We start from the raw sequence: 18,979 nt of genomic DNA, 5'->3' as shown, positions 1-18,979 counted from the left end.
AGTTTAGACCCCACATTTATTTATTCAGATGCGCTCGCAATATTTCTCTCTGTACAATGGAAATTCCGATGAAAATTAAATATAATCATTAAAAACTCGTTTTAGTTTTGTTAGTGTTTTTATAAGTTCTTTATTCATGCATTTGTTTGCTTTCATTTTGGCTGTATTCCATAGACATTCTTGTTCATACAACTTAGCAACTAATATTGTTTAAAACTAAATATTTAGCGCGAAAACGCTGCTTACTAAAATCTCATTTTAATTTTTTCATTATAATTATAATTTTTTTTTTTTACTTTTTCAACTTTAACGCAAATTTTAAATGCTTTTTTCTCGGGGGGTCCATAAGTCGGCGAAAACGGGTTAATTATTTACGGATAAATCATAATTATGCGGTGTAAATTTTTGCGTCAGGGGAGCTTTTTGTAAATATTTATCAGTTTTTTGAGCACTTAATTTAATTATAACTGAAATATTTGCATTTAATAAAATAACGAATTCACTCGTGTACGGCGCGCATGAAACGCACACATACGCAGCAAATAATTATGCGTTTTTTAACGGTACTTTTCTGCATACTCTGACAGTTGCTTTAGTGTTTTCACAATAACTGTGTGTTTGTGTGTGTGTATTTATATGGTAATTGTATATGTTTGTATGTGTGCGTGGTTATATAATACATTGTAATTATGTTTGGCATGATAATATAGACATGTTTTCACAAAAAGTTTATGTATGTATGTAAATATATTTGTATTTGTGTTTTTGTTTTTTTTTTGTGTTAATGTTGTTGCAGCAGCATTTGTATGCATTTATTCGAGGAAAATATGATTATACATTTGTGTTGCACAAATGCGCGGAAAAAATGTTTTTAATGGAAAACACACAGTTTACTCTTTGGTTTAACGCTTTTCATAATTTTATTAAGTGTTGCTGCGGGAGGCTAATGGATTAACATTTGCTTTCATATACCATACATAAATATTATTCCCATAAATACATATTTGCAGTTTATTTGTAGTAATACATTAATGCTAATGCTATATTTATACAATTATATAATATATGTTTGTATGTATGTATATATATAGGTCTTCTTTTAAATACAGTTCATTATTTAAGCTTGTTTTATACACAATACTCTTGCGCATGTCAGTCCAAACTTTTTTGTCGACTGTATGCTATTTTCCAACTTTTTCGGCTTTTTACAAAATAAAGTGTTATTTATTTAATCTCAAATATTTATTTATATATTACTTTACTTTACAAGTTTATATATATTTTTTTATTTCCTATATAATTATATTTATAGCTGAGTCGTTTTCTGTTCGGCATAACCAAGTGCGCTCTATAAAGAAAATTCTAATTTTTTATCTACTAACTACCTGGTAAGTAACTGAAAGTTGTGTGCGCGTCTTAAAATCTAGAAATGTGCGAGTTTTGCTTTGTTAATTTACAGCGATTTGTTTTAGCTAATCGTAAAGTACAATTTTAGCCTCTAAAAGAAAAATAAAACGTGAAAATAACAGTGTTATCGTTGGAAAGGCAAAAAGCTTAAATTTAAAGTTTGGTTGCAAGTAGCTTTCTGCTTCCCTTGCACGACCTTATAATATCTTTCGAGATGAGCATACTTTTGTGAATATTTTATTTATTATATTTATTTTTTTTTCTGTTTTTTTTTTTTTAATTTTTAGTAGTTTTGTATTTGTTTACAGTATCTATATATTAAGTTACAACGAACTTCATCATAATGCGATATTTTGCATTATTTTCACAACATTTGTATCTCGAAGTGGTCTACAATTAGCGCTACTTTTTAAGTAAATATTTATTTTCCATATTTATATATTCTTATATCGTTTTATAATAAATATTGTTAGTAATGTTTTATACATTGAACTGCAGCCTTCAGTACTTACAAAAAAATATTTGCTATTTAATTTAGTTTTAATTAAATTTATGTTTTTTGTTTCAGTTTTTATTTTGATTTCCTCTTTGGCTTATGCGTTAAAGTTTTTTGTTTCGGTTATCTAAAACTCTATTCGTCTTTTTATAAGGGAAACCTGCTTAGGGTTGTTTAACAAAGTAAATATCTTTACTTACCTATACATATACAAATATTAATTTTTTATTTATATTTTTATTTTTTAATTTTTATTTTCATATTTTTTTATTTTTATTCTCTGGATTCACCACGAAATCGTTTAATGAAAGTTATTAGGACTTTGGATTATTTTTAGGTAAAATTAAGTAAAAAAAACGCTTTTCAGAAAATTGAAAAAAATGCGATTTGAATAAACTTCAAAGAATTGTAAAAAAAAAATTTTTCGAATATATCAATACAGTGGTATCTGTACATTATGAACTTATGCACTTTTTAATTAATTTTATGGAACTCTACAAAGTGTGGTCCTGTTATTTATTAAGAATTTGCAGCAAAAAGCTTAGGCGTGCCATCGCTGAGAGCAAACTGGAAAAATGGGGAAAACTATGTGAGGATGTTAACAAAAATTCCTGGAGACTCGGACATAAAATAGCAATGAAAAAACTCGGAGTTTGAGCAAAGCCACATGCCATAACCGCTGTCAAAAGCTTACTATTTCACACACATGAAAGAAAGACTAGTGGTTCAGATCAAACCATAAAACTTCTACAAATCCATCACTTCATCTTAATCACCCCGGCCCGGACCGTATCCTAGCAGAAATCCTTAAAATAATCGCTGCACTTCTTCCGACTTCGTAGGAATATACTTACACACTGAACTCTGCAAAAAACAATGAGTAAGCTGGTCATTAACTTATAGTGGACGATGCAAGCTCTACATAATAGGAGAGCTTTATGAAAGTACTTAAACCCAGACTCAAAGCGAGCGACCGCCGATGTTCGAAACGCCTTCAACAGCACTAGATGGACATGATCGTAGCTCTAGAAAAAAGTTTTAGAATCCTGTGGAACATCAGCTACAATGCTATGTTATGCTTAAAACACAAACCTGCGAGTGGCACAAAACTTTCAAAGACGGTCGAGAGATCGGTGAAGACATGCCTCGTTCTGGACGATCTCGACCTCTTCAAGTGCTGAAATTAATAAAAAAAATGAAGGATATGGTGTTTGAATGTCGTCAGGCAAATATTAGAAAGACGGAAAGAGAGCTCGACATCTTTCACGAGTTCATTCGAATGATTTTAGTGGATATTTTGGGTATGAAACGCATTTTTACTCGACTCGCTTCTATAAAGCCGATAAAGCTTTTTTTCCAAAAGAGTACCATAAAAAAGTCTCTTTGGATATACTTGATCTTGCGAATTCCGATCCCAAATTCAAGGAGAGCATTAACTACCGATGAGATATGGTTCATGAGTTTGGCATGCAAGCAAAACAACAATCATCGGAATAGAAGGAAAAACCGACCCGAAACCAAAAAAAACACGCCAAAGCTGCTCAAATATTAAGCTAATGGCTAGTACGAGTATTTCTTCCGATATTCGTGTTTTCGTGCATCATGAATTTGTTTCGAAGGGACAGACGGTTAATAAGGAGCTCTATTTGGCCGTATTGAGGCGTTTGCGTGAGAATATCGATCGAAATGAACACCAGCGATCAACCACTGTATTCATTACATTTAGTTCCGTGTAATTTTTTTTTGTTCCCCAACTTGAAATTGTCGCTCCGTCGAACCCGTTTCTACTCGATCGAAAAGATTAAACAAAACTCGCTGAAAGAGCTGAAGGCGACTCCAAAAAATACTTAAGAAAAGTGTTTCGAGAACTGGGAAAATCGTTAGCATAAGTGTATTTCAACTGGTGGGGATTACCTTGAAGGCGGCAAAATAAATAATATTGAATAATTAAATAGGTTATGTTTTATTTACAATTTTCGTGTAAATTTCGAGAACTGGGAAAATCGTTAGAATAAGTGTATTTCAACTGGTGGGGATTACTTTAAAGGCGGCAAAATAAATAATATTGAATAATTAAATAGGTTATGTTTTATTTACAATTTTCGTGTAATTTTTTGTCACAATGGATGCACAAAAAGCTTGTTTAATATATTTAGGACAGACCTTGTAAAGATAGGCTTTTATAAATTAATATTTATATCGTCACCTAAAATCCAAAACAAAGTATCATCAAAAAAAAAAACGAAATCAAATTTTTTAGAAAATATAGCAGAAAAAGTACATCTCACTGCTCCGCGAAAAAAAGAATATATTTTTTTTAAGTACTTATATCGGCACACATTTACAAATTGGTTACAAGTACATAAATGAGTTTTATACTTGAGCGTATATTTGTATATAAGTATAAAGGTAAAGTAATTAATAACTGTAGTATGGAGTTTTGAGTGGTTTAGGTTGCTAATAATACATTTTTCTGTTTTTTTTATTATTACCATTATTTTTTTGATTCTTTATGTACATATTTGCACGAGTATGAGTACTTACCTTAATAATCAATATTGAAAATCATAACAAAATAATTTTAGTAATCAATAAACATGCAATAACAACGCCTATTTAGTGGTCGGATAAAAAAGTGTAAACACCAAAATACTTCAGTCGGTAAATTAAGCGTTTATAATTGATATTTGTATTGGATTTTCAAAACAAAATCAAATTATTGGTTTCAATTACAAGGGGAAATTAGCAGTTTGATCGTCTACATAATTGGAAGTACAACATATGTACGTACGTTCGTAACTATGTACATGTGTAATATGAGTGTTTGAGTAATAGTTTTTCTTTACACATATGTATGTATGTGTGTGTTTGTAACTTTGTGTGGCACACGCCTAGTGTTATTAGTGTTCTATAACTGTTAGTTGCCTATGCATTAATTGCTTGCACACAAACTGCTGGCGGCTAACAACATCAAATGGCTTATGGCCTTTTTAGTTTTCGTCTGAAAAACTCAAATTCTAAATCGCTTTAGGCGTTCGTTTTTCGAAATTTTCGGAAAATGAATGCCTAAAACACACATTCGATGCAAATTCAGTTGGGTTTTAAGAGTAGTTTAAGTAAGCCTAGGAGAATGCGAGAAGAACTCATCACCAATGCCGAAGAGAATAAATTTTTGTGTCAACGAAGTGCGTCGTGCTTCGCTCGGCCACTCCACACAACTTTTTTATGATTTTATTTTGGTTTTTGTGATTTTATTTTGGTTTTATCTACTATATATGTATACTCGAATTCTACAGACGTTGGAATCATGTTGCTGTTGCCGTTGCATGCGCAAGCAACAGCTTTGCTGCAACAGCGGCATTTGTTGTTGCTGTTGTTTTAGCTGTTTTCGCTTTAATTGCTATTCGCATTGTTGGCAGTGTTGCCGCCCCTTTCGGCGAGTGCTTTTGTAGTTGTAGTGCAAGCTTTTGTGTTGCTGGCCTTTTTTCAAAGCCAACTATATGTTGCTGCTGCTGCCGGTGCTGTTGTTGTCGGCGCTCTAATTGTTGCTGCACGTTTATGCTCTCTATTAATTGTGAACTCGTCGTTTCATTTCGCGTTCGATATTTTGTTTGCGCGACAGCGACTGCCCAGTTGCTGCGGCAAGCAGTCATTGCTGCAACTGCTGCTGCTGTTCTTGTTGTTGCTATTGTTGTATTTCGGGCTTGTGTTGTCATTACGGCAGCTTTTGAAGTTGCCTCGTCAGCACTTGTCCCACTTAATAGTTGCCCTTTGGCTCGCGCGTGGGTCCTATTATACACTATGGTTGTTGTAGCTGCTGTTGTTGTTGTTCTGATTGCTTGCATTGTTGTTCCTTTTGACGCCATTGTTTCACGCCAAACAAACAATTGCCGGCATAATTGGTGAAAATATCGCGTAGCATGCCAAGCCGCCAGCGCCACTGTCGCCCAGCGCACCAGCAATGACAGGCAATGACAATGTTGTTGTGTTGCGCCATTGGCATTCAAGGATGAGACGGCACCTGCAAAAGAGTATATAACCAATTGCAGATAAGTAAAATTGTAAAGTGTCAGTGTGTGTGTGGGTGTGAGTGCTCTTGAAGTGTTTGCTTGCTGCAAACAATGAAGAGTGCAATTTAATTGGAATTCCCGTGAAGGATGCAACAAGATCCGAAGTATGTACTTGCAACTGAAGAGACAAAAGAAAATATGCTGTTTTCGAATTTAATCACAAAGTACACAAAACCTGATGCACCACTACATATATACGAACGAGCTTTGTAACGTGACCACAACTTTTTTACCGCGAGCTTGTGAGGCCCGTAAACCTTTGGTTTTGAATCTAACTCTTAAAGGGAATTTTCTTGAAAAGTGGAGAGCGCGTGATTTGTACGCTGAGATCAGACTTTTCTACACTTATTTTAGCAGCTTAAATTTGACCCATACTGGGTCCTAGATTGTAACAATCTTTTTACCAGCTTAGCAAGTTTGACCCATACTGGGTCCTTGGTTGATCCTAGATCTTTTTTTATGTTCGTGTGTAGTTTCATTTCCATATATCAATTAGTGCGATTGAATAATAGGTTTGTTTAAGTTTTCTGTTTCGAATGCATTTAGTGAGGGTCGTTAAGTCACCGAAAACTTGCCTCTGATGACGATGATGACATGGAAAGAGTTCAAGAAACTTAATTTGAAAATCTTCGTGGCATCAGAGAGATAGCAGAGAATCTCAACATATTTTTTGAATAGACAGGTTTCGGCAAATGTTTTGAGTATTAAGCGGGTCATTACTAGACGCGTGCCAAAAATTCTGAATCTCTTCCAGAAACGACCTCAAATAGAGATCGTAAAAGATGGTTGACAAAGTAAATTAGCACCCTAAAATCATCACTTGTCACACATGAAAGAGTTAGAAAAGGATCTCAATATTTTTGCAGGATAGACACATTTTGGTTAATGGTTTGGGTATGAAATCGGTTAGTGCTAGACGCGTACCAAAAATTCTGAATCTTTTGTAAAAAGGAGTTAAGGGAGTAGAGATATCAAAAAAGATATTTGACAAGTTACTCCTAGGTGAGGACCCCATATATATCACACTTCATTTCTGGTGACAAAAAGTCAGTTTATATACTCGTATATGATATCGAAACTGCCCATGAATTTAACAAATCGGGCTCTAAAAAATGAGCCGACACTAAGAAACAAAATTTCGCTGTCGCGTACTGGAGCCCATCCCAGTAGAGGTTTATGACAAGTGTACCGAAAGTTGGATTAAACGCTGACATGCTTGTATTTCTCAGACGCATATTTTCAAGTCAATAGTAAAGATTTATTTTAAAGTATGTGAAAATGTCTCTTTTTTTTTGTCGGTCCGGGTAAAATTTGATCAGATGGTACTTAGTCTAAATTTGATCTATTATTTTTAGTTTAAATCTAAATTAAATATTGCCTGCATGAAAGCTATAAAAGCGGGCATTTCGCACTATTGCAATGCCTTCCAGGCCGAGGATGCAAGCGTTAAGGTAGCAGTAGATTTGCTGCTCCGGAGTGCAGTCTCCTTCAACAAAGTGACCATCCATCCATAGATAGAAGAGCATTGACCTCATTAACATTGTGTTTAGGGCAAGTCAAAGAGTGCTTAACCTCGCTATGACTGTCTTTGTGATAAGACTGGTATTGATGCTAGGCCAGAGCGGAATCGCGAGAAATTATAAAGCTGATGTGCTAGCAATAAAAAGCACCCTAGAATCACTATCGGAAGCTGGTTGGTGCTCCTTTATCCTCTTGTGTTCTACCACTGGATAGCTGGGCTTCCAAAAGCTTGGTCAGCGCTGGGCCACCATTGATTGATTGATCACAAGAGATCTAGTGATCTCTTTGCCCTTAGTAAGACTAGCCTCTTTTGTTTTGGGACTTTTAACAGACCACTGCCGTTCACGCAGTAAGGCTGGGCATCTTACCAGACGGCATCTGCAGAAGTTGTTTAGAGGAAGATGAGGTGGAAACAACTCAACACTTCCTTCTTGACTGTCCCGCGTTTGGGAGGCCAGGATTTAAACACTTGGGATCGCATACCGTCAGACATCTCACCGAGCTGGCGGGAACTAAGCAGGCTACTAAGCGTTTTGCTAATTTATATGTTTGAACTCAGGAGTTCTTCGTTTCTTTGGCCTCACAAAGGGCTACAAATAATAGTACGAGTACCAGTGTGATCTTCGTTCAGGCATCTAACTTAACCTTACATAGATTATAATCTATAGTCTAGTTAAATTCATATAGAAAAAAAGTTACGGCTGCATTTTTGGGTAAAAATTGTTGTATTTTGAGTTGCAGATGTTTAGTGTGGCATTCATCTGCTATATAAAATAAGAATATTATTTTCTTCAACAACCATTTTCATCGAATATTGTAGGCTTAAGTTAAAAGCTAAGTATGTCAAACAAGAATACGCAACGAAGCGAGAGCAATTTTTGTTGGCGAAAAATAAAATTCTTGCTTTGAATGCATAACGCCCTGCAATTGAAATACATTTTGCATTTTATTTCCTAAAAATTGTATAATTCCATTGAGAAGTATTAAATATACTGCAGTTCTTTAACATTTCAAATTGGTTGAAACCTTCCTATCTAATTCTTCCCTTCCTAGTCATTAAGGTAAGACCAAAACTCCACTCTTCTGTAAGTATTTATAAATTCCAATCTGCCGCATGTGGCCATCTGTCTGTGCATGAGCTTAGTTGACACTTTCCCGTTAGACACATCCAAAAATGTGCTTTTTGTATAGTGAGTGTATGTACTATACGAGTATATTCTTCATCATTTCTTTTTACCTTTGCCATATTCAAATCATCATAATTCTAAACAGCGCCAGTTAGTTGACATAAAATATTTCACGACATACTTAACAATTTGATAAATGTACGCTCGTGTGTGCATAGCAAAAACTTTTAGTGAATGAATTGCTATGAAATATACATATACATGTGTATTTAAGTAAATTCATGTGTACTTATGTAAATTCATAAGCATCTGGCGAGTTGCAAGGGGGCTGCAAACTTGCAACAGTTTCCACTGCACTTGCTCTAGATTTCGCAACTCACTTTTTGGACTGTCTCTCCCCTTTTTTTGTGCTTCAGCTTTTTTTTTGCCTTGTTGCACACGTCACTACTGGCTTTTTGAGTTCGGTAATATTTTTTCCTACTTATTCCTAACAAATTTCATCTCCTTTATGAGGCAGTGTACACACATTGCTTACCTATGTGCTACACTAATATACATGTATGAGTAAGTCAACCTACTTTAATTTTGTTGTGCTTTTTTGGCCAACATTGTATTGGAGAAAAGCGCCGAAATTGCATCTCTCTTGTATATACATATAATGTGCTATATACCTGATTCTAATAATGTTGTACCACCCTTGAAGTTTAGCTTCTCCGCTTGCTGTTTATTTTCTAGGAAATGTTTGCTTGCGCTTAAGGGCGCATTTTTAGCCACATGTGGACATAATTTTACTTAAATGCTGAGAAGTAAATGAGTTTGTATATGAATATTGGATATGAATTGACATAATTACTATCATATTAAGTGACTTTATGGAGGAGGCTAGTGGCTTGGCTTTTTAGTCTGCTTGTGTACTTCAGCTCAAACCTTACAGCTCTTATAACTATTATTTTATAGTGAGAGAATGAGTACTTATTCACAGAGTGTAATCGTGTCTAGCAACACCACTTGTCTACCGCACGCACTTACCTTTGATATGCGTCGTGTATGTGTCCGATCGATCTATCAGTTGCTCATCCTCCGAATCAAAGTAATCATCTGAAAATGTATTAACCGAGTTGATGTTGTGTTTGTGGCGCTCTTCCTCAATCGATTTCTCTGTCGACTTCCAGTAGACATCGTGAATGTGTGCAGTGCAGCGTATCTGAAAAGTGCAAAGTTTTTTTTGTTTTAATTGAAATAAGTTATAATTAGATAAATTGGGAAAAATGTTAAATCAAAACAGGTTAGGTTAGGTTACACTGGCTGGCTATTACGCTATACATGCATAGGCCTACAGGTTCTTTGTAATGCCTGATGGACGTTTATTAATACGAGCTTAAGTTTACGTGGTGCATGACGTTATTGCTTTTTACAAAGTTTATTAGAAACTACAAATTTAATTATTATACTTCATCCAATTCTTTGAACAGCTAAGCTCCTAGCTATCTAGGTTGAGTTCTGGATAAGCCCGAACGTAAGCTGAGAAAATTTTACAATGTCGCTCTTATGCCTACTTTATACATATTTCATACTTAATAATGCCCATACCGCTCACATGCAAGGCGAGTGGTTTCTGACCTGTGACTAAGCTTAAAACCCTTTTGCAGTCTTATTAAGACCATTTGAGTACAAAACCTGCGGGTTTTTCTTCCGCTCCCTTGCATATGATCTTGGCGATTTCGCATGCTCCTAAAACATTCTATCTCACCCTGATCCGTCTGTCAGCGCTTTCGGAAATTTCGTTGTATGTATATCGTTTCTAAAGATTTGCGTGTTTCTTGAACTGGTTCAGTAGTCAAGCAATTGACAGGCGCATGTATATTTTAAGAATTTCGCTGGTGGCTCGCGTGCCCCTGCGCCCTCTCAGATAAAGCGTGAGTGTAGGTGATCTATTTTATTCACTGTCGTTCTGCATATCGAGCTTTGTCTCAAGATTTTATGTTCCTAGCACCACCAATCTTTCACAATTCTTGGCAGGTTTAGTAACCTTTCAAATTCAGCCGTTAAAGTGGTTCTTAGTGCTCCGGCAACACAGAGAGCAGTGAGCCGTTGTACTCGTATCCAACAGTTTCTTGTTTGATATGGTTATCTGTATGATAAGCAACGTAAAGAAAGATTGGCTTGACTACCGCTGTGTAACACCAATGCGTAAGGACAGGTATCTGTATGCTGAAGAACTTCGCTTTGACGCGGGTTGTGGCTAGACGCTGGACCCTTACCAGGACATCAACCAGAAGGGCAGCAGCACCTTCCCAATTAACTGCCCGGACATTTCAGGTGCATGCTATTAAATGGTAATCCTTAACACGTTTGCACGGGTCGTCATATGAAGTTATTTTGATCCTTTCATTGGGGGTGTTTTTTTACGAGTCGGGTCCCAAACCGAGCGCACAACTCTGGGAGGGTTGATACGCCTTCTCACTTTAGCTCGGCTGAGTTCTTCGGCTGCCCAGAGGATACTGATTGATACACCTAAGACCGGAAGTCGTGAGAGACTTTAGCCATATGTAAAAGAATCCCCACTTGTGTGAGCTTCTCCACATGACTCCATCCAGCTTTAGTTTAAAGTTAAAACAATGCTGTTTTTTCTATTGGACAGCCTTGCCATAACTCTCTCCTTCTCTCCCTCTCTCTACGACAAATGCACTTTGTTTGACTCCTTTGTGCCATAAAAAGCAATTACACATTTGTGCCGAATGTGTACTTTATTATACGACTACAAAACGAGCTTAACGCTCGACCAGCGCTGCACTTGCCACGCAGCTGTTGCAACGCTATTTGTACGCTTTTTTCAAAGCCTAAGCACACATTTTGCTGCGTTTTTGACTCCTTGGTTGGCCGGGGCGAATACGAATGGCGCACGCAAGCAATAAAACATTCGGGCATTATGAACAGCGGGTAACTTGCCATGCGGCGAAGGCAATCGAAAGCGGAGCATGACAGCAGACACACGCACAACTGCTCTACGCTCGCTGCATTTTTTTCGTGAAGCGACAGAACACGCAACTGCGGAAAAGAAACAATTAAATCGCATCAAGTGGCTTAAATGGCGCGTGTGTGCGCGTGCGCCTCCAACAACTATGTAGCAGTCGTCCAAACAAAATATGTGCTTCTGCAACATAACGGACGCATATTCATTGCGGCCAATTAAGTAGAAGGAACATTAAATTGTTTATATGCTTTTATGGTCGTTTGTTTCGCGCTCGTGCACACCCTTTCAACGCCTCCGCAATAACGCTAACGGTACTTTGTTGCTACTTAAAGTATGCTATTATTGTTGTTGGGCGGTTAAACAGCAACGTGACCTCATAAAAATTGACCGTGACTACGCGTCGGACTGTTTTTCTTGCAACGCGCCGCTCGCTTTCCTGCGTTTAGATTAGTTCGTCGAGGCTCTTTTTTTGCGGGCGCTCAACGCAATTTCAGCTGCCACTATCTGCTTGTGGGCATTTCAATTATACGCCGTGCTGCTGTTGCTCAACTGCCGTTTGAAGTTTTTGTTTATCGCCTAATAGCTTAATTAGCGGCGCTTGTTCTCGGTTAACGGACATTCCACGCGTTCGTGGCTGCTGTGACTTGAATGACTTGTGAGTCATTTGCTGTCACTATTGCTATAAAATTTGTGTGTTTGTAGGAAATGCGCACTCGTCTCTTTTGGGCGAAAACGTCGTTTACTAGTTTGGTCGACAGACAGCTAAAGCGAAATTACACTTTGGGTGGGTGCTTTGAGGTTTTTGTGACGTTTCGTCATTTCTTTCGCTTACCTTCAATTTTCCTGCACTGAAATGCTGCGGTGTGATCACGAAGTGGATGCCCGAAACGGCTGTTTCCAGTTCGCGCGCTTCTCGCATGGGCTTGTGATGGCGTATGTGAGAGGGATTGGTCTGAAAGTAAAAAAAAAATATATTGAATTATATGAATACAGAGTATACTTGTTGCTTTATTTCTTGGTTAAACTAGTATGTGGATATTTTTAAGTCCACTTAGTCAAGCCTTCTACATTTTTCTCTATTTACGGGGCCATAACAGAACTAAAAGTGAATGAGTTTGGTTACGGACGTCATTGAAGTCATGGTTATATCCTGAACGGAGTAGATTAAGTTAGCCACGAAGTTTGCAACACACAGAAAAAACTTTAATGGACCTTTTAGAGAAAATGTATAAATAGGTGTAACGAGATGAGTCGATTTAGCCATATCCGTATACCTGTCCGTGTTACTTACTGATCCAAACAAATCAAAGGCATCAAAATCCATCGGCCCAGACGAAACAAATATGCTGATGCTGACACACCTACGCTCAACGGTTGTAAACTATTTCACTCAATTTATCACTAATCACCATTCGCATTGTCGAAACCTCTTTGGCCCAGTTACCCACACAATGCTACTTGAGAACATCGAACAAATAATGCTCTCTCTAGGGCTAAAGAGGTGAGCTATGAACTAACTGAGCGATCATCAATTATCGGTACTATTTAGAGGTGATCAATATAAACTAAGAAGAATTAAACAGGGGTCCCGTAGGGTGGTGTTCTCTTCCCGCTATTGTTTAATAACTATATTTCGAAACTAGAATTGATGGCATGCGCTCAAAAGGGAACACCTATCTTCTAGGACTTTCTCGCTTTTTCATTGAAGGGAGCCTAAAACTCTCTCCTGCCAAATATGCGGCCATCCAATATACGAACTGAATGAAGGAGTACCGACTGGACCTCAGACGACGTCGATGTCAAAATTTTGACATAATCAAACTTAAAATGTTAGGTTTTACAATTACAATCTGCATTCCTTCACTCTGCACACAACCGCGATTGGCACGGAGCTGCAACAAGATCCTCAAGTCGCTGGTTGGCAGCATTTGGGGCAAAGACAAAGAGACTTTGCTGGCAATCGGCCGGCGGATCATCAATTACGTCGTCCCAGTATTTTATTTGTTGGTTGTTGTTTGGTTTGGAATTTTTTAAAAATATGCAAATATAAATAAAACTCAGCTTTGCTCAAATCAATAAAAAATCGTATGCCGAGTTCAAGACTTGTGAGCACATTGCATGCTTGTTTATGCTTCTTCAAGAATTTACCGGAAATTCTTTAGAGGTTGAGATTATAAGTCAGAAGTTTGTTGGTATTAATTGTGCCATAACCTCAAATTCCAGCAGAAATTAAAAATATTTCCGCTCTTCCTTTATCGTGCCAATTCTGGCATAACTGAAGGAAAATTAAATTATTCTCGTAAATTACTTTTCAACTGTCATTAAATTGTCAGTTTGCTAGTTTGTTTGTATGTTAACGGTACAAAAAAGTAACTGTTATTGCCGAAAATCGTCTCCATAATTTGCAGAACTTTTACAATTTTGCTTCGGCAGAATGAAATGAAAATTCAAGCACACAACTGCAGATTTATGACAATTTGTACTATAACGGTAATGGCGAAGGCGCATGCAATAGTCGGTATGTAATCGTGTTTGTATGTAATGATATGTATATACCATAAACATATATGTAAGGCATAGTAAAATAGAGAATGCACGTGCAACGAGAAACAATGTCGCTTCGGCTACAAGTATCGCCGCAGCAAAATGAAATAGCGCCAGAAAGTTGGTCCTGCACTATTTTCGAATATTTAAAAGAATAAACATATCAACGACCAACATTTTCGGGAATGGCTTATTACGTTTGCGGTTTTTTCTCCAGATATTCACCAAGAATAACAATCACCGAAAAACTTTAAATAAACAGACCACACCGGGGCGACAGTAAAACTAAATTATTAGCAAGCAAGATAAGCGTGCAGGTGTGGGCCGCGCGCTCAGGGCGTGCTTACAACGCCCGCACTTGTGGTGTGGTGCGGCGAAATGTGGTGACCAAATTCAATGCACTTCCAAGTTTGGCATTATGCGATTCATGCACATGTGGCTGTGTGTCGCTTGTGTGGTGGATAGAAGTTTGCGAGCGTAGGTAAACAGTGCTCACGAGCGCATCTATGGATGCAAAGTTTGGCCTTTTAAATATAAGTGGAGTGCGTAGCTGTGCAACTGTGGGTGTCCAATGGGATTTAGCGGAAGTTTTTAGTGCCAAACAAATATAAAATATGGCTACTAGTTGAGGAAATTTATTTTCCTGTGGGAAGCTGTTCGCTGCGTGCTTTGTAAAATGCGGAAGAAGGACGGAGAGTTTAAAACTCAATTCTTAAGTTCTTTATCCATATTTATTGTTAAATATAAGTGCGAGTATTAAAAATTTTACTTGTTGTATATTGTCATCGATTGTAACAGAATTTTTGAAACGAGCTCTATGATTCGTTTTTTTTTTCGAAAAGAACACTTCCTTGTATTCGAAAGCTAAGTGTGGGTCTAGAAGACGGTGTATGTTGAAATACACACCGAGACACAAATCAAATGTCGGCCTTCATACCCAACACATTAACTAAAATGTGTTGAATTGATCGTCATTAGCAGAGGTGAACGGACGCGCCGCAAGTCGGCAAGTTTTCGATGACTTTACGATCTTCAAATTTCGAGTAAACTCGGCTTTCGACTTTTTTTATGGTAAAAACTGCCAGACAAACTTGTCGCGTCTTACAAAACTTGTCCAAGTTTACATGAACATTAAAAAAGTTTGCATAAGGTTAGGTTAGGTTAGATGGTCTGTTATAAAAAGGGGATCTCTTTTTGACAGTTTCCAACGCAGGTCCGCTGTGGTACCTAGAGCTTCAATAAAACTTTGCCATAAAGATTCCCATAAATCGACAATTGGTTTTGAACCTTTCACAAATTTAGTGAGGCCGCCAATATCTGTTTCGGCTCTTTCCAATGTCTAGTAAGAATATCCAGTAAGAACTCATACTTCCGTAGCTAGCGAAGCGATGTGATCCCTGTTTGGAAATATGGATCCAAACCGGACCAGAACCGGCAAATTTCGAAAGAAGCTAAACCCATGTTGTATAAATGCCAGTAGTCCGAGTTTACTCTTGGGGAGGTTGATTGCATATTTAAACCTGTTGCGGTTATACCCCCATTAGCAACTTACTTCTCTCTGCCTACTCCTTCTTATATATGTACGCAACGACATTATCTGAGCCCTAGAGCGGTCTTGCGGTCCAGTACTTGTCTTCAGTTATCGAATAAGTTAATCTTGGAAAAAAATTTTATTAGTGCCGGGTAAATTTTTATACCTTGACTAAGCATTGATTCCTTCTATGCATTTTCCCTTATTAATTCATAATAACCAGAACAAGGCTTGAAAAACATAACTTTAAAATTCTGAAACTGCGGACATATGACAAACAATAAAGCCTACTGAACTTGCGCTCTGACCACCTTTGCTTTCCAAATCCTTTTAATTCCCTGTAGGCTCCAATTACGCCAAGTTAGCGCCAGCACAGCTCTGAGTTTTCAGGGACAGCGACTGTGTGGTTCCCACTCGAGGACACGCCATACGTGAAACACCCACGCACAAGCAAAGGGCCGGCAGCTGACAGTCATGTGAGCTTCAGTGAAAATTTGCGGTCTTGCGACGAGGCGAAGGTGTGCTTTATGGGCCGGCAGATGCGAAAGCAGTGTGCGGCGCGGCGCAAGTGGTGGCCGAGGTAAAAATTATGTGCAGCTGCGCTACGAAAATAATGCTGCTAATGCAAGGGGATGCAGCCGTTTGTGATTGTGTGGGTGTGTGTGTGTGTGTGCATGTGATGGGCAGCGCAGTTGGTTGCAGCCAAAGTTTTGTCAGGCGTACGGCAACTGTTGCCTGCCACCATGCGGGCTTGCGGTAATGTGTTTTACATGTGAAGAGTTTTACGCCACACACATAAGCTGCTGCTGCTGCGCGCAAGTGAGCGTGTGCTTATGTGGCGTATGTTAAAATTGTTGTGACATGTTTGCTGCGGTCGCACTACGTGTTGTATGCAACAGTGGCGGCGTCTAAACTGCTCGCTGCAGTCGACTGTAGTTTGTATTGCTTGCACATTGTTGTTGTTGTTTTTGTTGTTGCCATCGCCACTATTACATACATCATGTGCCTGTAATTATGCTTAATGTCCGGCCGGAACATTAAGGCGTGTCAGCGGTGTGACCATCATGCCCATGCCTCTACGCTGGTGCATACGGAGCCGGTTACGTGTGTTTTGCTGCGTTGCGGCATTTTGCATATATTTGCATTTAGGCACTGAGCCAGATTTCGCAAATTAGCCGAAAGAAGTCACTACATGCAGCTGATACTTGCTCCGGCGGAAACTTTTGCGCACCGAAATTTTCATGCAACACAAACAAAAACAATTACTACGTACTAGGTGTACATAATATTCTCCGAAACTTTTGCTTTTAACTACCACAAATCACCATTAAACAATTATGCGGCAGCGTCCTTGTGCATTAAGAAGCACATGTGTATCTATGCCTGTGTGTGTGCTCGCGTGTAGTATTTAATTTAAATTTTCCAGAATTTTCCACATAGTTTGCTGCAATTTGAGCGTGTAAATGTTCCGCTACAAACCAATTCGCATATTTAGTTATTTATAACTGTTTAACAAAGCGTTCATATTAAGTCCGAAACGTTGATTGCCTGCCACTTTGCACCCCCGCAATCGCACACGCCATTAATTATGCGCATTTGTATTTAATTTTTAGTAAAGTTTACATATTTTGGGACTTTCGAAATGCATGTAATTAAAATTTGTGTGCCAAAGTATTTAAATACGAGTAAACAGCTCCCAACAGGCGGTAGGTAAACAAAATTTAATTGAGCGCACAGATTTGTTGCGGAATTAGAAGGATTTATGCAATAGTGTTTTCTATTTAAAGCTCATATTAAATAGTCTTCCTCATTCCGAGAAGTGATTAGATATTTCGATAAAAGTATCCAAAACAATTTTTAACACCGAAATGATGCCCTTTAAAAGGATAGATGAAATATTTTCTAGCCATGATCTCCATTAAAACTGTCCGTTTTTGGCTTAAGTGGTAAAAATACTCTGAAAATTGAACAGAGAGATTGAAGGTCGTGGAGTTATATGGTACCAAAGTAATAACAAATATAATAACCGATAATATTTGCCATAAACAATTGGGTTTATCAGTAGGATAACAAATATAATAACCGATATTATAAATTATCGGGTATTCTAGTTAGATACCCGATAGTTTATGGTAAACTATACCGTTTCTTATACTTGTAGCAAATTATAAGGTGGTCTTCTACGTATCATTTTATTTGTGGCTAATTATAGCGCGTATTTTCTATGAGCCATTTCATGATTTTTGTGTAAGTTTTCTTAGATTTGATATTGATTACTCATACACCCACCTCTCGTCCATTAATGGTCCAGGTTAGATTTGCCGCTGGCTTGGAATGCCGCGACGTGCAATTGCCACGTACTATGTCACCAACACGATAACGTGATTTTATGCCGGAAATAGCTGGATCCTTTCCCGGTACTTCTGAAACAAGAGAAATTGCATTAATTTTGGAATTTATAAGAGGGTTCTGTAATAAATCTACAAAACATATGCTACGAAAATATTGAAAAGAAAGCTTGCTAAAAGAGTATGGAAGAGCTAAGTTCAGGTGTCACGACTCAAACTGAAGGAGGGGCTAAGTTCGAGTGCTACAACTCAAACTCACGTATTCGTCGACATTTGTGATATAAAGTCAGTCGGAAGTTCGAAAATCTTTCTGTTAGATATATGGCTAAGAGATTTATAAAATCAGATAATCCATTTTTGAAAAGGAAATAATTCTAATATTTTTGATAAAAAGTTGGCAATAAAAACTGTGGTCCATTTATTCGGTATTTGGGGGCTTGAATAGTTTTGGGCCGATTAAAATAATTTTCGGCCATTACTGATGAAAATATTAAAAAAATAAGGATATGGTGCTTGAAAATCGTCAGGCAATTGTTAGAGAGAATGCGAGAGAGCTCGACATCTCTCGCGAGTCCGTTCGAATGATTTTGGTGTATATTTTGGGTTCTTGCTCCACTCCTCCTGATAAAGCTGAACTTTTTTCAAAAAGAGTATCGTAAACTGGTCTCTTTAGGCAGGCGTGATGGTGTGACTTCCGATCCCCCATTCATAGAGCGCATTATAACTGCCGTAGAGATATGGTTTATGAGTTTGACATGCAAATAAGTCAAAAATCATCGGAGTGGATTAAATATTTTGCGTTGTATTTTCAATTTCTGGGACCCATTTGTTACAAAGTATATATATAACCCTAGATCTAACTCGATTAGTTTTTGGTGATACACACAACTGTTCGGTGAACAAGATTATTATATCCTTTGTTTAATCATGTTGCGAAAGAATAAAAATATAACTTTGTACA

The 18,979-nt window shown here is 37.6% G+C and overlaps 1 protein-coding gene across 4 annotated transcripts in view; it reads right to left on the bottom strand.

Annotated features, from left to right (window-relative positions):
• Window positions 1-313: 313 nt before the first annotated feature.
• Window positions 314-18,979, bottom strand: part of LOC105232449 (uncharacterized) — a 127,857-nt gene continuing 109,191 nt past the window's right edge. For 3 of the 4 annotated variants that reach the window (XM_049448635.1, XM_049448638.1, XM_049448640.1), the window contains 5 exons: window positions 17,960-18,093; window positions 12,428-12,547; window positions 9,651-9,825; window positions 3,944-5,924; window positions 314-3,817 (listed from right to left, as the gene is read on the bottom strand). In XM_049448635.1, the coding sequence (XP_049304592.1) occupies window positions 5,209-5,924; window positions 9,651-9,825; window positions 12,428-12,547; window positions 17,960-18,093 (1,145 nt within the window). In that variant the 3' untranslated portion in view covers window positions 314-3,817; window positions 3,944-5,208. The remainder of the gene's footprint in view (window positions 3,818-3,943; window positions 5,925-9,650; window positions 9,826-12,427; window positions 12,548-17,959; window positions 18,094-18,979) is intronic. The other variant, XM_049448641.1, reaches the window with a different exon arrangement.

The sequence above is a fragment of the Bactrocera dorsalis genome, chromosome 1 (genome assembly GCF_023373825.1).
Source record: "Bactrocera dorsalis isolate Fly_Bdor chromosome 1, ASM2337382v1, whole genome shotgun sequence".
Lineage (NCBI taxonomy): Eukaryota > Metazoa > Arthropoda > Insecta > Diptera > Tephritidae > Bactrocera > Bactrocera dorsalis.
This window is presented reverse-complemented; position numbering and strand designations above follow the sequence as displayed.